Below are 12,528 nucleotides of genomic sequence, written 5' to 3'. Positions count from 1 at the left end.
TGGGATCTTTATAAGAAAACGAAAGAGAAACCTGTGTAATATCTGCAGAGCAGAACTTGCCTTCCACAGCAATTATTTTTAGTTAGCATATAACTAAAATCTAATGGTGGTTATACAGTATAATAGCAGCTGCATTCTGGCACAATAAGCTCTATGTCTTATATTCAATTAACATATGATCTGATTAGTCGACTAATCGAAAAAAAATCGGTGATTAATCGATTATAAAATAAACGTTTGTGGCAGCCGTAGTTCTGACCCACTTCATGCTGGCAGCAGAGCTGCTAACAGGAGACGATGAAACAGGAATGATTTCAGTTTATTTAGCTCAGCAACGGTGGCCTGTGAAGTCCAAAAAGGCGCTTGTTTTATGCAAATGGTTCGGTTCGAGTCCGGTCTGTATTCACACCAGAAGCAAACCGAAGTGAACCGCACCAGAGTTCGTTTGGAAACGAACCGAGACCACCTCAAAAAAACGGGTCTCGGTCCGTTTATTTGATCCGCACCAGAGTTCCCATGAGTGTATTCACAACTGCACAAAAGGTCCAAAGGACCAACGCTGGAAACGAACTCTGATACGTTTAAAGCGGAGCAAATTGTCAGGTCTGAATACGACCTAAGTTTGGTGTTATCCATTATTGTCGTGTCGCAAATAAAATGTAGCCGTGTATGTGTTCATTGGTCCCGCCCACATGGAGGCGGTTCTCTGATCAATGTAAACACAACCAGGGCCGGGGTAGGATCAGGTCAGGCCGACTGGAGCTGGGGTTGGTCGAGCCAGACCTTACAATGCAAAAACGCCCAGGTTTCAGATAAAAAAACAAACTTTTCAACAAAGAACCCTTCTAAAGGACCCAACTAAAACTTGTTAGACTTAGATAACATTTAGTTTTTTTAATAAACATTTGCCTTAAGTTTTTTGCTAAAAGATATTTGCAGAGCAGATAACATTTCTAATAATCTAATATTTAGGTACAGACTTGCTTTTAAATTTGAAAGCAAGTCTCTTTTACTGTATGCAATACCATTTTTTCTACAGTACACACTGAATATGTCTCATATATCAATTATAGTGTATGTAAAATCTTCTAAAAGAAATACCAAACAAGCTTTCCTTTTGAAAATCACTTGTCCAAAGAAAATTAGTCAAAGAGGAACTTCTGGCTCGCATTGCCTTATAAAAAACCCACATGAATTTACAAGTGTGTCGAAGGATGGAGAGCCAAGAGTGATTACAACAAACTATAGACAGACCATCAAAGAGTGGGAATGAGCTGAAAGACTCACTAAGACCTGAAGCTGAAAAGACCCACTTAATGTTCTTGTAGAGGCTCCTCCAAGAGACCTGCACTGGGCTTTAATCTGCTTCTTTCAGGACTGAATGATTCATCCACTTTCAGACGGGCTTCTTTTCACATCATTCCTGAGACTTCTCTTGCTTTAACCCTTGATTTTTCAGATTTCTTATGAAGTTTGGAACTGTTTTCCAGTAGTGTCATGATTCCACAGCCCTCACGAAACAACACAGATGATGTGATGTTCTGGTGGCTTCCATGCCTGAGCTTGACGAATCTCACTTCGCAGACTTATTCGAGTTTAAGCAGCAGTTTTGAAAACCCTAAATTAAAAATCACTTTGAGTTAAAGCATGTAACCAAAGAGGTAAAGCTTGGTTTCTAATTTTGTGACTTTTCCAGAATGCATTAATCCTCCCAAATGGGAGCTGACAGGATATCACATGCCACTGTAGCTTACCAGAAAYCTCAGGAAGCAATTATACATTACATTTTCTATTAAACTTGTACCCATCGGATGATAAGCAATTAAACATGCGTAATTATGGTTTCCATACAGTAATTTCTAAGCTGATTAGGTTTGTGTGCTTTATAACATGAATGGGAGAGTATTAATAGGGCTTTGGTTGATTTAATTTGATTTGATTTGATTTATTTATTTAACAGGAAAAGATGATTAAAAATCAAGCCTGACTCAGCATAATTGCTGTTTTACAGCAGKTTCCTGTTCTGCAGCACATAAACACTCAGAATTACAGCATCACAATCACATCATTATACACAATAGACACAAAGATAAACAAGCATACCAAATTTCAAAAAGGCAGCATTTGCAAAATAGGACGTCCAAATATGAGCACAACAAAAAGTGTCCAGCAGATGGCAGACAAGATTCTTCTTAAAGGGCTGTAGTTTTGAAATGGACTTTATGTTTTGAGGAATGTCATTCCATGCTTTAGTATAAACATAGAAGAAAGACCTCTGGCCATAACGGTTTTTAAAAGTTGGTAATATCAGTTGTCCTTTTGTAACAGATCTAGTTGAATGACCACTTCCAGAATTTGATTTGGGCAGCAATGCACAGAGAGTTCCATAATTCGCACCTTGGAAGATCTGAAAATATAAATTAATACCACTATACAAAACACAATTCTGAAAAGTCAAGGCATCAGACAATGAAAGAACTGTACAGTGATGAGTCCAACCAGGAAGTTTTTTATGAATTTTGTAGGCCCTGTTGTAGAGCCTAACTATGGGTTCTAAGATTTCATTTGTTGTAAGAGACCAAACAGGTTTGGTGTTGCTGGTTAGCGGTGGCAGCTCATCAGTGAATCATATGCAAATGAGACCTCAGGAAGTGCACGAAGCCTCATTCCCGGCTATTAGGACTGTCAGGGGAGGGTGGGACATGTCAACGGGTACATGAATATGCATTTGAAAGAGAATCCCACGCACACATTGAGTGGTAGGAAATTATAGATTCTCTGTACGTGCTTCTCAGCACTTTGTTTTTTTCTTTTCCTTTTTTTTTCCTGGTAATAAAATCCTCATTGTGCTCTCTGTCTAAGTTTTACAAACTTAGTTCACACTTTGTCAGCAGATGCTTTATGTTTAAATTTATTTATAACCATGTATTTACTTGATGTAAGCAAATGTTCMAGAATAGTTTTACTGTAGATGTATTATGGAATAAATTTCTATGAAAGCACATTTACAATAAAGCCCATGAACACTGAACAATCACTTTATTATTGTTCGTGAATAATGATTTGCTGAAGCTTAATGGGTCAGATTTTATACTGACAAAAGCTCATACAGTTATAAAAATACATGTCTCTCCAGGAAACTTACTTTTAGCAGGGTTTTTTAAAACTTAATAAAAAGACTTCAWTTTCATTCGTCAAATTTATTCTTTACAGTTTGATTCTTTATTTTCTCATTTTCAGATCCAGCAAAGCATTCAGTCAAGTTTCAGAACATAAATGAAAACTCTCTGAAGTATTCAGGATTTATTAGGCTGGTATCACTAAGGCATTACATTAAAGAATAAAAAACAGAACTTCGCTCAAAACTTTTTGCTTCAGATTTGAGCCTTGCAAGTACCAAATCAGGAAGTAAATTAAAAGAAAAGATTTAACTTGTGCAAAACAGTGAGTCCATTTAACCACTCAGACTCATTACTGATGATTTTACAGATTACGTCTTATTTAAGGTTTCATAGAGTTAAAATGTTTATTTTTGGACTATGAGCTGTGGCGCAGTGGTAGCGCAGCTGACCTGAGATTGGAAAGTTGCAGGTTTGATTCCCCACCATTCCCACATGTCATGCTGTCCTTGAAGAAAACACCTAATCCAGCTATCACACGTGTATCTCAAGTGTGATTAAAGTTAAATGCAGCAAGTTTAAATAAGACAAGTTTGGTCATTGTTAATGGCAATAACTAGCACTTATAAACCTTGGAACAGCACAATCAGCTGAAATTTATTTGCAACATAAAGATAAGAACATTTTAAATTCTCATGTCAAATCTAAAATTAAATACTAGTTATCTAATATTTACCACCTGTACACAATTATTGTATCATAGCAGTGACATATTTCAGTTCATTCTGATTAGGGCTCCTAAAAATGCTGAAAGTACATTGTAATTGATGTATTAATATTTGTAATATCATAATTGCAAAGCAGCACCTAGATACAATATTCCAGCAGCTTTCAGCTGGTCTGGCTTTAGAACCAAACATCACCCCTTTATGTCAAAATGTGACTAAAATCCAGGAAATTTTTTTAACTTCTTAATGTCATTGAATGAAAGTTGCAGTTTGAACCTGTTATAGTAGAAACAACCAGCAAGTGGCAATGTTAGAGGGAAATTTTCATTTTACAGCCAGTTACTGTAGYTGCATTTTGATTAAAACCAAAATTCTTCAGGTCAAAAACTTCAGCTTTTTAAGTCTTACCAGTGCTTTCATCCACAAACATGAAGTACAAAATACTGAGTAGTTTCAAAAGCTTTAGTTGACTAAATGATTATATTGTAATGTTTTGTTAAAATAATTCCATCACTTATTCAAGCATTAACCATTTGGGCAGCATGGTGGCTCAGTGGTTAGCACTGATAACCTCACAGCAAAAAGGTCCTGATTCAGTTCCCTGTTCAGACCTGGGGTCTTTCTGTGCTGTTTGCATGGGTTTTCTCCAGGTACTGCGGTTTCCTCCCACAGACCAAAAAACAAACAAACAAAAAAACAACAACAAAAAAGCTAACAAAAAAAAAAACATGCATTTTAGGCTGCCTTCAGGCCCAGGCCTCCCTTACAAAAAAAATTTGTGATCTCATTGGGATTTTCCTGGTTAAATAAAGGTTAATAAGAATAAATACGACCGACATAACAGTAAGGATATAGAGTTTTTCTTGTAACTTTTTTTTGCACCAATGTCTGCAACCCACTGAAAACAAGTCTACGATTTACTTTTGGGTCATGACCCACCAGTTGGGAATCATTGCTGTACTCCACATGCCGTGAGTTCCTGCTTTTATGCCGTTTAATAATTCAGCCAATCACATGAACTCTCTGTTCCCTTGGTTTAGATCGTAGTGTCTGAGATGCTAAAGTACACAGAGAGTGTTTTCAACAGAACATGTGTTTATCACAAATGCTATTATTGTTCCAGTTTCAACAATATTGCAATGATTTTCTAATACTGTGCAACATCAGCTCTAACTGATCTAACTCCACTCTGAGGGGCTGGACTTGTTTTTCACTGTAATATTGTGAGATGACCTGAGAGCGTGAAAGACTGATTTCATTTCACATCCCAGCCAGTTTCTCTGCTGACAGAGCCAGTGAAACAAACATTTCATCAGTACAAACCGGCGAGTCTTTACCAGATATACAAACCCCCCAGGGAGCGCTACACACCATTTTCCTTGTGCCTTTACGAGGACTATCGCTCAATCAAATGTCTTTCAGTGGAAGGTCGGCCTTCTTGTCTGGGAGTGTATCAGAAATAACATTACACAGCAGACAGCAAAGCAGTGGAGTCTGATCGGATTTATTATCAATCTGAATGTTACTTCTCACACAAAATATATAGCTCTCACTGAAGATCTCAGTGTGGATTTTTATATAGCACAATTCATAAAGTCATTCATTGTCTATAGAACAAATAGTCTGTCATGTTGCACGAAATGTCACAATATACCAGTGATAGAGGGACAAACAAATTTAGCAGCAATCCCAATATAAGTTCTTCATTTATATATATAATCTTATTACTATTGATACAGGATGACAACTTTTCTAAATAGAGGATATATTTTAGTATTTCACATTTAATATTAACAGAGTTGTTTGTTGACCAAACTTTAAAGAAAAAAAAAAAACAAAAGAAAAAGGGAATATTAACAAGTCACTGTAGTGAATGAACGGCTGATATGTTATGATCTGTGAGGCTTTTTTCAGAGTCAGAGAATCTGTGGCATGGTTCAAATTACAACACACACACCAACATTTTAAAGTGATGCAGAGTATATATTAGCTGATTCAGATCACAGAGGAGGAGAAACATGAGGGGGTCCAGCACATCACTTCATTTGGAGGAAAGAATTTGTACAAAATGAGATTTACAGGTAATAAGTTCATTTACAGAGTCTGAGCTGAGAGCTGCAGCTACTTCAGTTTGTTCAATYAGACAATCTAAAAAYCAAACAACAAACAAACAAACAAAAATCTAACYACCATTCTKGTTATTCYYACACAAAATGTAATATAATATATAAATATTCTACTAAACAGGGATGCAGTGAATGCTTTTTAGGTGAGCAGAACTGAACAATTCTTTAACGCAACAGGCGTCAAAAGTCCATTTTCACTAACTTGTGTGCTAAGTGGCTAATTTGCGATAGCACATCTTGATGTGAAAGCTTTGACTTGGTGAAAAAGACTAGAAGTTGATTTTTTGTACTATCTACGCATTTTAAAATCAAGTCAAAGAAAACAAAAGAAGTACACAGTTTTTTTTCACCAATATTTGTGCTGATTTAGCCAATAAACATAACCAATTACCAAAATTTTAACAACGCTACATTGGATGTTTACTTAAAATATTTTTAAGTGTTTGTCTTGTTATTGTGTACACCTTTAAGCTTTGGGGTATAAAAAAGGAAGGTAAACATGTTGCCTAGGTTTAATCTGTCATATAAAAGAAATATACTTTATACAGTTAAGTTTTTTCAGTAACGTAGTGCTYTTTGGAATAAAAAGTAGCTTGATGTTTTATCCTTTGTTTAATTCATTCAAAAAAAAATGAACGATTTCCTGTCAATTAAAAGTCTTGTAGAAAAACTGGCAAGTCAAAATGGAAGATTGAAATTGGCCCTAAACCAAAAACCAGCAATCAGTGCATCTCTAAATTTAACTCAGTCACACAAAATAAACAAACATAATCTGTTCCTTTTTTCCTCAATTTTACACACAAAACAGCCAAAACACAAACTATTAGCTGCAGCTAGTTTTCATAGCATTTGAAACCATTTTTTAACAGATGTCAGCTCATTTTGTAACGTGAATCTGCACTTGAAGCTACATGAACATGTCATCAGTGACACTGCAGGAGTATGTCCAGAAACGTCACCGTACAGACGACTGTGGTTTCATGTTTGTTCTTCTTAAAACACTAAAACGTAATCTCTCGCACTCTGAAAATTAGTGATGATGATGAGATGAGCTAGCAGGCACAATGTTGGGGATACAGTATCAGAGGGTGAAGAGGAGGTTGACATAGAAGGGCAGGCAGAGAAGACCGGTGCWTGGCGGAGAGAAAATAAGACATGTGATGCCTTTTACTGAGGAAGCGCTTTCAGGATGGCGTTCACCTCCTCGGCCACGGCTGTCAGAGTAAACTCAAACTGCTCCTGAGGAGGAGGAGATGGGGAAGGAGAAAAAAAAAGACAAAGTGTTAGTCTGAGTCCAGTTGTGTCGCATGTCTTGAATGCCATTTGAGAGTGACTGGCAGCTGCCGCCTCCTCGTCTCCCTCCATATCTCCTGACCCTGCCTGCGCTTGGCCACGGACTTCAGCTGAATCGCTTTCTTTCAACCTGAAGCACAGCCGGCATCGATCCAACCAGGTGCGCCTTAAAATGGAGCTTTTGAGTCGAAACTCTGCTTTTTTTTTTCTTCTTTTTTTTCCAGAGTATGTGCGTGCGTTTGATTGTGAAACCGGCTCACAGTTTTCCCAGAGGAACTGATTGATGTTTGCCCCATGGACTCGGCGCTTTTATATTCCTCTCCTCTCCCCAGGCTGCGGGCCACAGGGTCCTCTTATAGAGAAAGAGTACGTAGGAGTTTGGAGGGAACAGCCTTCAGATGTGTCAACACACAGCCTGCCACGGTCTGGCCTGAGGACAGGCTAAATCAATACGGAGGAGTCACCAGTTTCACTTTGCACTGGAGATTATCAGGCGTTTTTATTTTTGTGTGCCTTGTGAAGATGTGATAAGGCCAAAAAGTATGTAAGTACATCCATATTTATCTCCACCCCACATATGCAATAATCTATTCCTAGTTCGAGTTTAAAGTTAGAGATGAGCGTTCTCATTTAAACCACAGGGGGGAGATCAATCTCTGCTCGACACATCAGAAATGGGTGTTACTCAGGAAGAAAAAAAAAAAAACGGTCACACGTATTGTAATTACAACTGATTGATGTCTGTAAAAAGCAGCAACCAGGAAGAATGGAATTTAATGTTTATTGTACAAAAAATAAAGTGGAAACGTCATTAAAGAGGGAGAAAAATGCTTGTACAATTTTTAAAACCTAGCTCCGCATTTCATACCTCATTACTGTCTAATTTCTGAGTACAGCCTGCATGAATCCACAAAGTGGAATCAACAATATTCCAAAGTAATTTCACTTAGACATGTCAGAAAAAGAAAAAGAGAGTGCTTGAAAAGCTTTTCTCTGCTGAATGGAGCGCGGCTGTGAGAGCAGCATTAATGAAGCATCGAGGAGCCTGTTAGCAAGCTGTTCCCATAAATATTATCACTCGCCGCAGAATGGGCCTCACTTTTATTGTTTTTATTAATATTGTCTCAAGCTGMAGGAGAGAAACAAAAAGGAAATGGGATTTATTTGTATTTGAGGGTGAGAGGAAGTGACTGGTACGTGAGGTGATATAAACTACAGTGGAGACACAACAGAAAATTATTATAAACGAATAAAGAGCAAGAAAATAATTGAGCATTTTTTACTAATTACTTAATTGTTTTTAAGCAAATTCTCCCCCACCTCTCATTATTGCCAAAAACTTATTGTCTTCAGTGTTTCTTTAATCCCGAAGCGGTTRTAAATTATCATTTCCCTCCGATCTTACACTCTTCAAGTAGACAATCATCGTTCTGAATGACTGCAGCCCCTCCCCCCACCCCACAATCACCCTCCCAGTGTTCTTCCTCCTCCCAGTCTTCCTCCTCCCCCCACTCTTCCAACTCAAAGCCGGGGACCTTACCTTTGTCTGGACCAAGCCAGCTCTCTGGTCTCTCAAGTGCTCCAGGGTAGCGGCAATATCAATCTCTTTAGCACCTGCAACAGAACGAAAATTGGACTGAGTTCAAAGCGGCGGCGTAATCCAGCTCACATCTGTCAATCTCTCTTTCTACTGCGCTCCCTTTGGAACAGCGCGCCGATTGAAAATTATTACATTCATCCCTCGAAAGACTTGGATGGGGGCCACTGACTGTTTCTTGATAAAATATGCAAAAAAAATTATATATATATATTAGCACCAAGGTTGGGGAGTGTTTGGGAAAACCAAAAGCACTACTACACCCTGCCTTCTCTGTGAGAGTCACATTCAAAAACTGGTTTAGAAGATGACGTCCGACTGGAGAGGGGCGCCTGCGTGCGTGCATGAATCTGAGAATCACCAATTAAAATGACTCGCAGCAGCTCCGCTGCACTCGTTTTGATGATTAACCCGTGCAACAGTTGCTCCAACTGCAATCAAGCTGCCTTTGAGCCTGTGATGCTCATCTGGAAAAAACCTTACACTAAACGATTCACGGACTGAACGCCGCCCGTCTGAAAACAAGACATAAAGTCTGAAGACGTTCGAGGGGTAAGGCAGAGAAAYGAAGCGTACAAGAGAGCAAGAAAATGAATGTATTCATGTGTGTGGGTGATTCAATGCAGCTGGACTTCGTACTCAAAGGTACTCCAGTGCTTCAGCAAGACTTTCATGTCTTAGATGAGCTGGAATCCAAAGTTAAGCTCAGAAGAGGCTCTCTGACCAAAGTATAAAAAAACACTGGAGATTATGCACAATTCATGCATTTGATTCCAGCTGCAGGAAACAAAAGATTAAAAAGAAAGTGAGGAGCAGCTTTTTCATCTCCACGGACCACGGCACAATCGCCACCGAGCCACTCTAACTCCATCAGGAYGGGTTAGTCGCATTACAGACGGGATCTGCAGCCCCCCATCACCTATTCTGAGACTCGCAGAGGGCAAAGGGTAAAGGGCAAATGTCAGGGGGGCAAAGAGCAGTCTGAGCCAGGGATGAACACAGCTCTGGAGCAACAATAGCTGTTTATAACCTGGATATCTCTAAAGAATTTGAGAGAAATCTAAGTGTTTTTTCATGCACAATAAAAGTGCTTTTCTCTTGACAAAAAATATGAATAAAAATCTTTCCCACAGCTAAAGACTCAACAGCAGCAACGTTCAAACCACTCCTGCCTTATTTTTAATGACAGAACCAGTCCAAAACAGGCCGGTCCCTTGACTTTCCACACATTTATCATTTATTTTGGTTTGTGCAGAACTGTGTGCCAAGCCTGTATAAGCTGTCTGCACTACAGGGACTGGTCTATTTCAAAATCCAAGCAATTAAARTATAAAAGCACCTTGCATTCTAACATGCTAACAGTGTTCACAGTTAAGAGTACATTTGTGTAAAAAAACATAACACATTCCCTGTTCAGATGAAAAAATAAAAAATCAATATTAGAATCAACTAAGCACAAAGTTCCCATTAAATATTAAATATTGATTTGCACAGCTGGAGAAAATAGCAAATTTTAAATGTACTTTTTCTTTAAACATTTCATTTCCATGCATGTGCTATCTAAATTCATGTTGCAGCTGCTGATGCAGGTCAATATGGTGTGAAGGTTGCTTAAATAGATAATTATTAATGTGGGTGGAGCTTTTTTTCCCCATTTCCCTTCCCCTGTGTTTTCTCTTTGTTCTGCCTCTGTCTTCGCTGCCTCTCCAGGCCTCAGAGAAGTCACCCTCTAATGCATCCCCAAGACCCTCTGCGGGGGAAAAAAGAGGCTTTCTCGTTGCTGGGGCAACACTTGGAGCAGAGGGAAAGTGAAAGAGAAGCCGTCGATTGTTACCTTTAGCCATCCTATTGAGGACCATGTCAATCAGGATGTACGTCCCGGTCCTGCCCGCTCCGTCGCTGCAGAGAGTCAGAGGCAGACAGACGTCATTAAGGTGGTAGCGTGAGACGCTTTAATCTCAAGAGTGTTTTTCCTTTATTACAAAACAAATTACTCATTTACATTCGGCATCTGCTGGGAGACTTTCAAGTTCATATGAACCCCAAATTGGTCCGTGCATGCAGACGTGCACGTCCTGGTTTACTCACGCCATATAGAAGGAGCTAAAAATTAGCAACGATACCTTAAATTCTCCTGCATTTTTTTTCCATTAAATRTAATTATGGTAAACCTTTGCACACAAGTGCATGTGTGGTCTGTTGGAAAGAGGGGGACGGTTTCTAAGGCACGCTGGGGACAAAAGCTTTTAAATGCATGCACCTCAGGAGCAGAGGAGAGGTTGAGAGGCCAGGGGCGGTTTTGAGAACCGCTTTTGGAGAGCCTTGCTTTTTCCATTACTCCAGAGATAGCCCCATGAAAAGCCTCTCTTTGTGCCCACCGGCCATTCAGCGGCTCTGCATGTTAATTGCAAACAAGGCGTGGACATCGCTCTAATAAAGGCAAGGCCAAAAAAAAAAAACAAAAAAAAAAACAGGAGAGCTGCCCGAGCGCCACAGCTTCATTAATCCGTTGCTCGATCCTCCGTTCCTCAGAGGGAGAGCGGGCTTACTGGCCCCATGCATGACTTAACAGGATGTGAGTATTAAAAGTGGTCCAGCAGATGCCTGGTGTTTAATACAAACCAATCAGGGCCAGTTAACTAACTCGACCAAATGGGAAATAGAAGAGTCCATCACTCCGTGACTTTGTGCCACGTTATTTACATAAGAAACAGCAGCTCCAGTGGCTCAGATAGAGGAAATGGACTGACTGGTTTAAACAAACAGCCACGACAAACACTCTGTCTCAGTTCAGCAGGGCGAGACACTTTAACAAAGTTCAAACTGTTATACTTGCCTGCAGTGAACAATTATCGGGCAAGATCGGCCCCGGTAGCACTTGTTAACCTTTCTGCAATTAAAAAAAAAAAAAGAGAAAACTCCATGTTACTGCAAGCTTGGCGGCACAATGTCAAAGCCTGTAAAAGTCAAATTCAGATCTATTTATTTTTTTTGGCTAAATAAGAAGAGTGAGAATCTCAGCAAATGTGAGGGACTTCTGTGCTGTTGAGTCTGGGTGAAACTGATGATGATCAAAGCAGGAGATCTGTGAGCGATGCTGTCACTCACTCAGTCATTTCAGTTCGAGCCCACAGAGGGAGGAAGCCGTGAATAAACCCGGCGTCATTTCGGCGACAGTGAGATCTGCGTGACGTGTGGGTGATGGGCGTGATGGCAGTGCGATGCTGTGATTGCGGACCGCCGACGCATTAACCCTGGCCAATTATGAATGTTTTACACCACAGGCGCGGCGAAGGCCAACAAGCCTTTTCACACCCCGCCGTTGCCATGGAAACTGACTACACCGAGAGCTCCCTCCGACAGCTCTCCGCTTCCCTGCGTTTTTCACCTTAGAGTCAAACAAAACTCCTAAATATCGCAATAAATCAACACTTTGTGTGATTTATTAATTAAAGAAATGCAATTTAAAGGCTTTAAAATTGCAGATTTTTGTGATTATGTTTTTATATAAGTTTGTCAAAAATGTTAGATTCATGTTTTTTCCCCTCTTTACTTTTTGCTTTAAAGGGGCAATATCGTGTAAAATCAACTTTTTTGAGTTTTATATCATGTTATAATGTTATACTCTCATAAAAAAACATGCCCAAAGCCTTGCTTTGACTCAT

General features: G+C 39.4%; 1 protein-coding gene across 1 annotated transcript in view; it reads right to left on the bottom strand.

Annotated features, from left to right (window-relative positions):
* Window positions 1–5,332: 5,332 nt before the first annotated feature.
* Window positions 5,333–12,528, bottom strand: part of ptprn2 (protein tyrosine phosphatase receptor type N2) — a gene marked incomplete at its 5' end in the record, with an annotated part of 140,991 nt that continues 133,795 nt past the window's right edge. The window contains 4 exon segments of the mRNA XM_014013339.1: window positions 5,333–7,212; window positions 8,807–8,880; window positions 10,698–10,762; window positions 11,700–11,753. Of these exon segments, the coding sequence (XP_013868793.1) occupies window positions 7,141–7,212; window positions 8,807–8,880; window positions 10,698–10,762; window positions 11,700–11,753 (265 nt within the window). The 3' untranslated portion in view covers window positions 5,333–7,140.

Source organism: Austrofundulus limnaeus, unplaced genomic scaffold (assembly GCF_001266775.1).
Source record: "Austrofundulus limnaeus strain Quisiro unplaced genomic scaffold, Austrofundulus_limnaeus-1.0 Scaffold100, whole genome shotgun sequence".
In the NCBI taxonomy this organism is placed as follows: Eukaryota; Metazoa; Chordata; class Actinopteri; order Cyprinodontiformes; family Rivulidae; genus Austrofundulus; species Austrofundulus limnaeus.
This window is presented reverse-complemented; position numbering and strand designations above follow the sequence as displayed.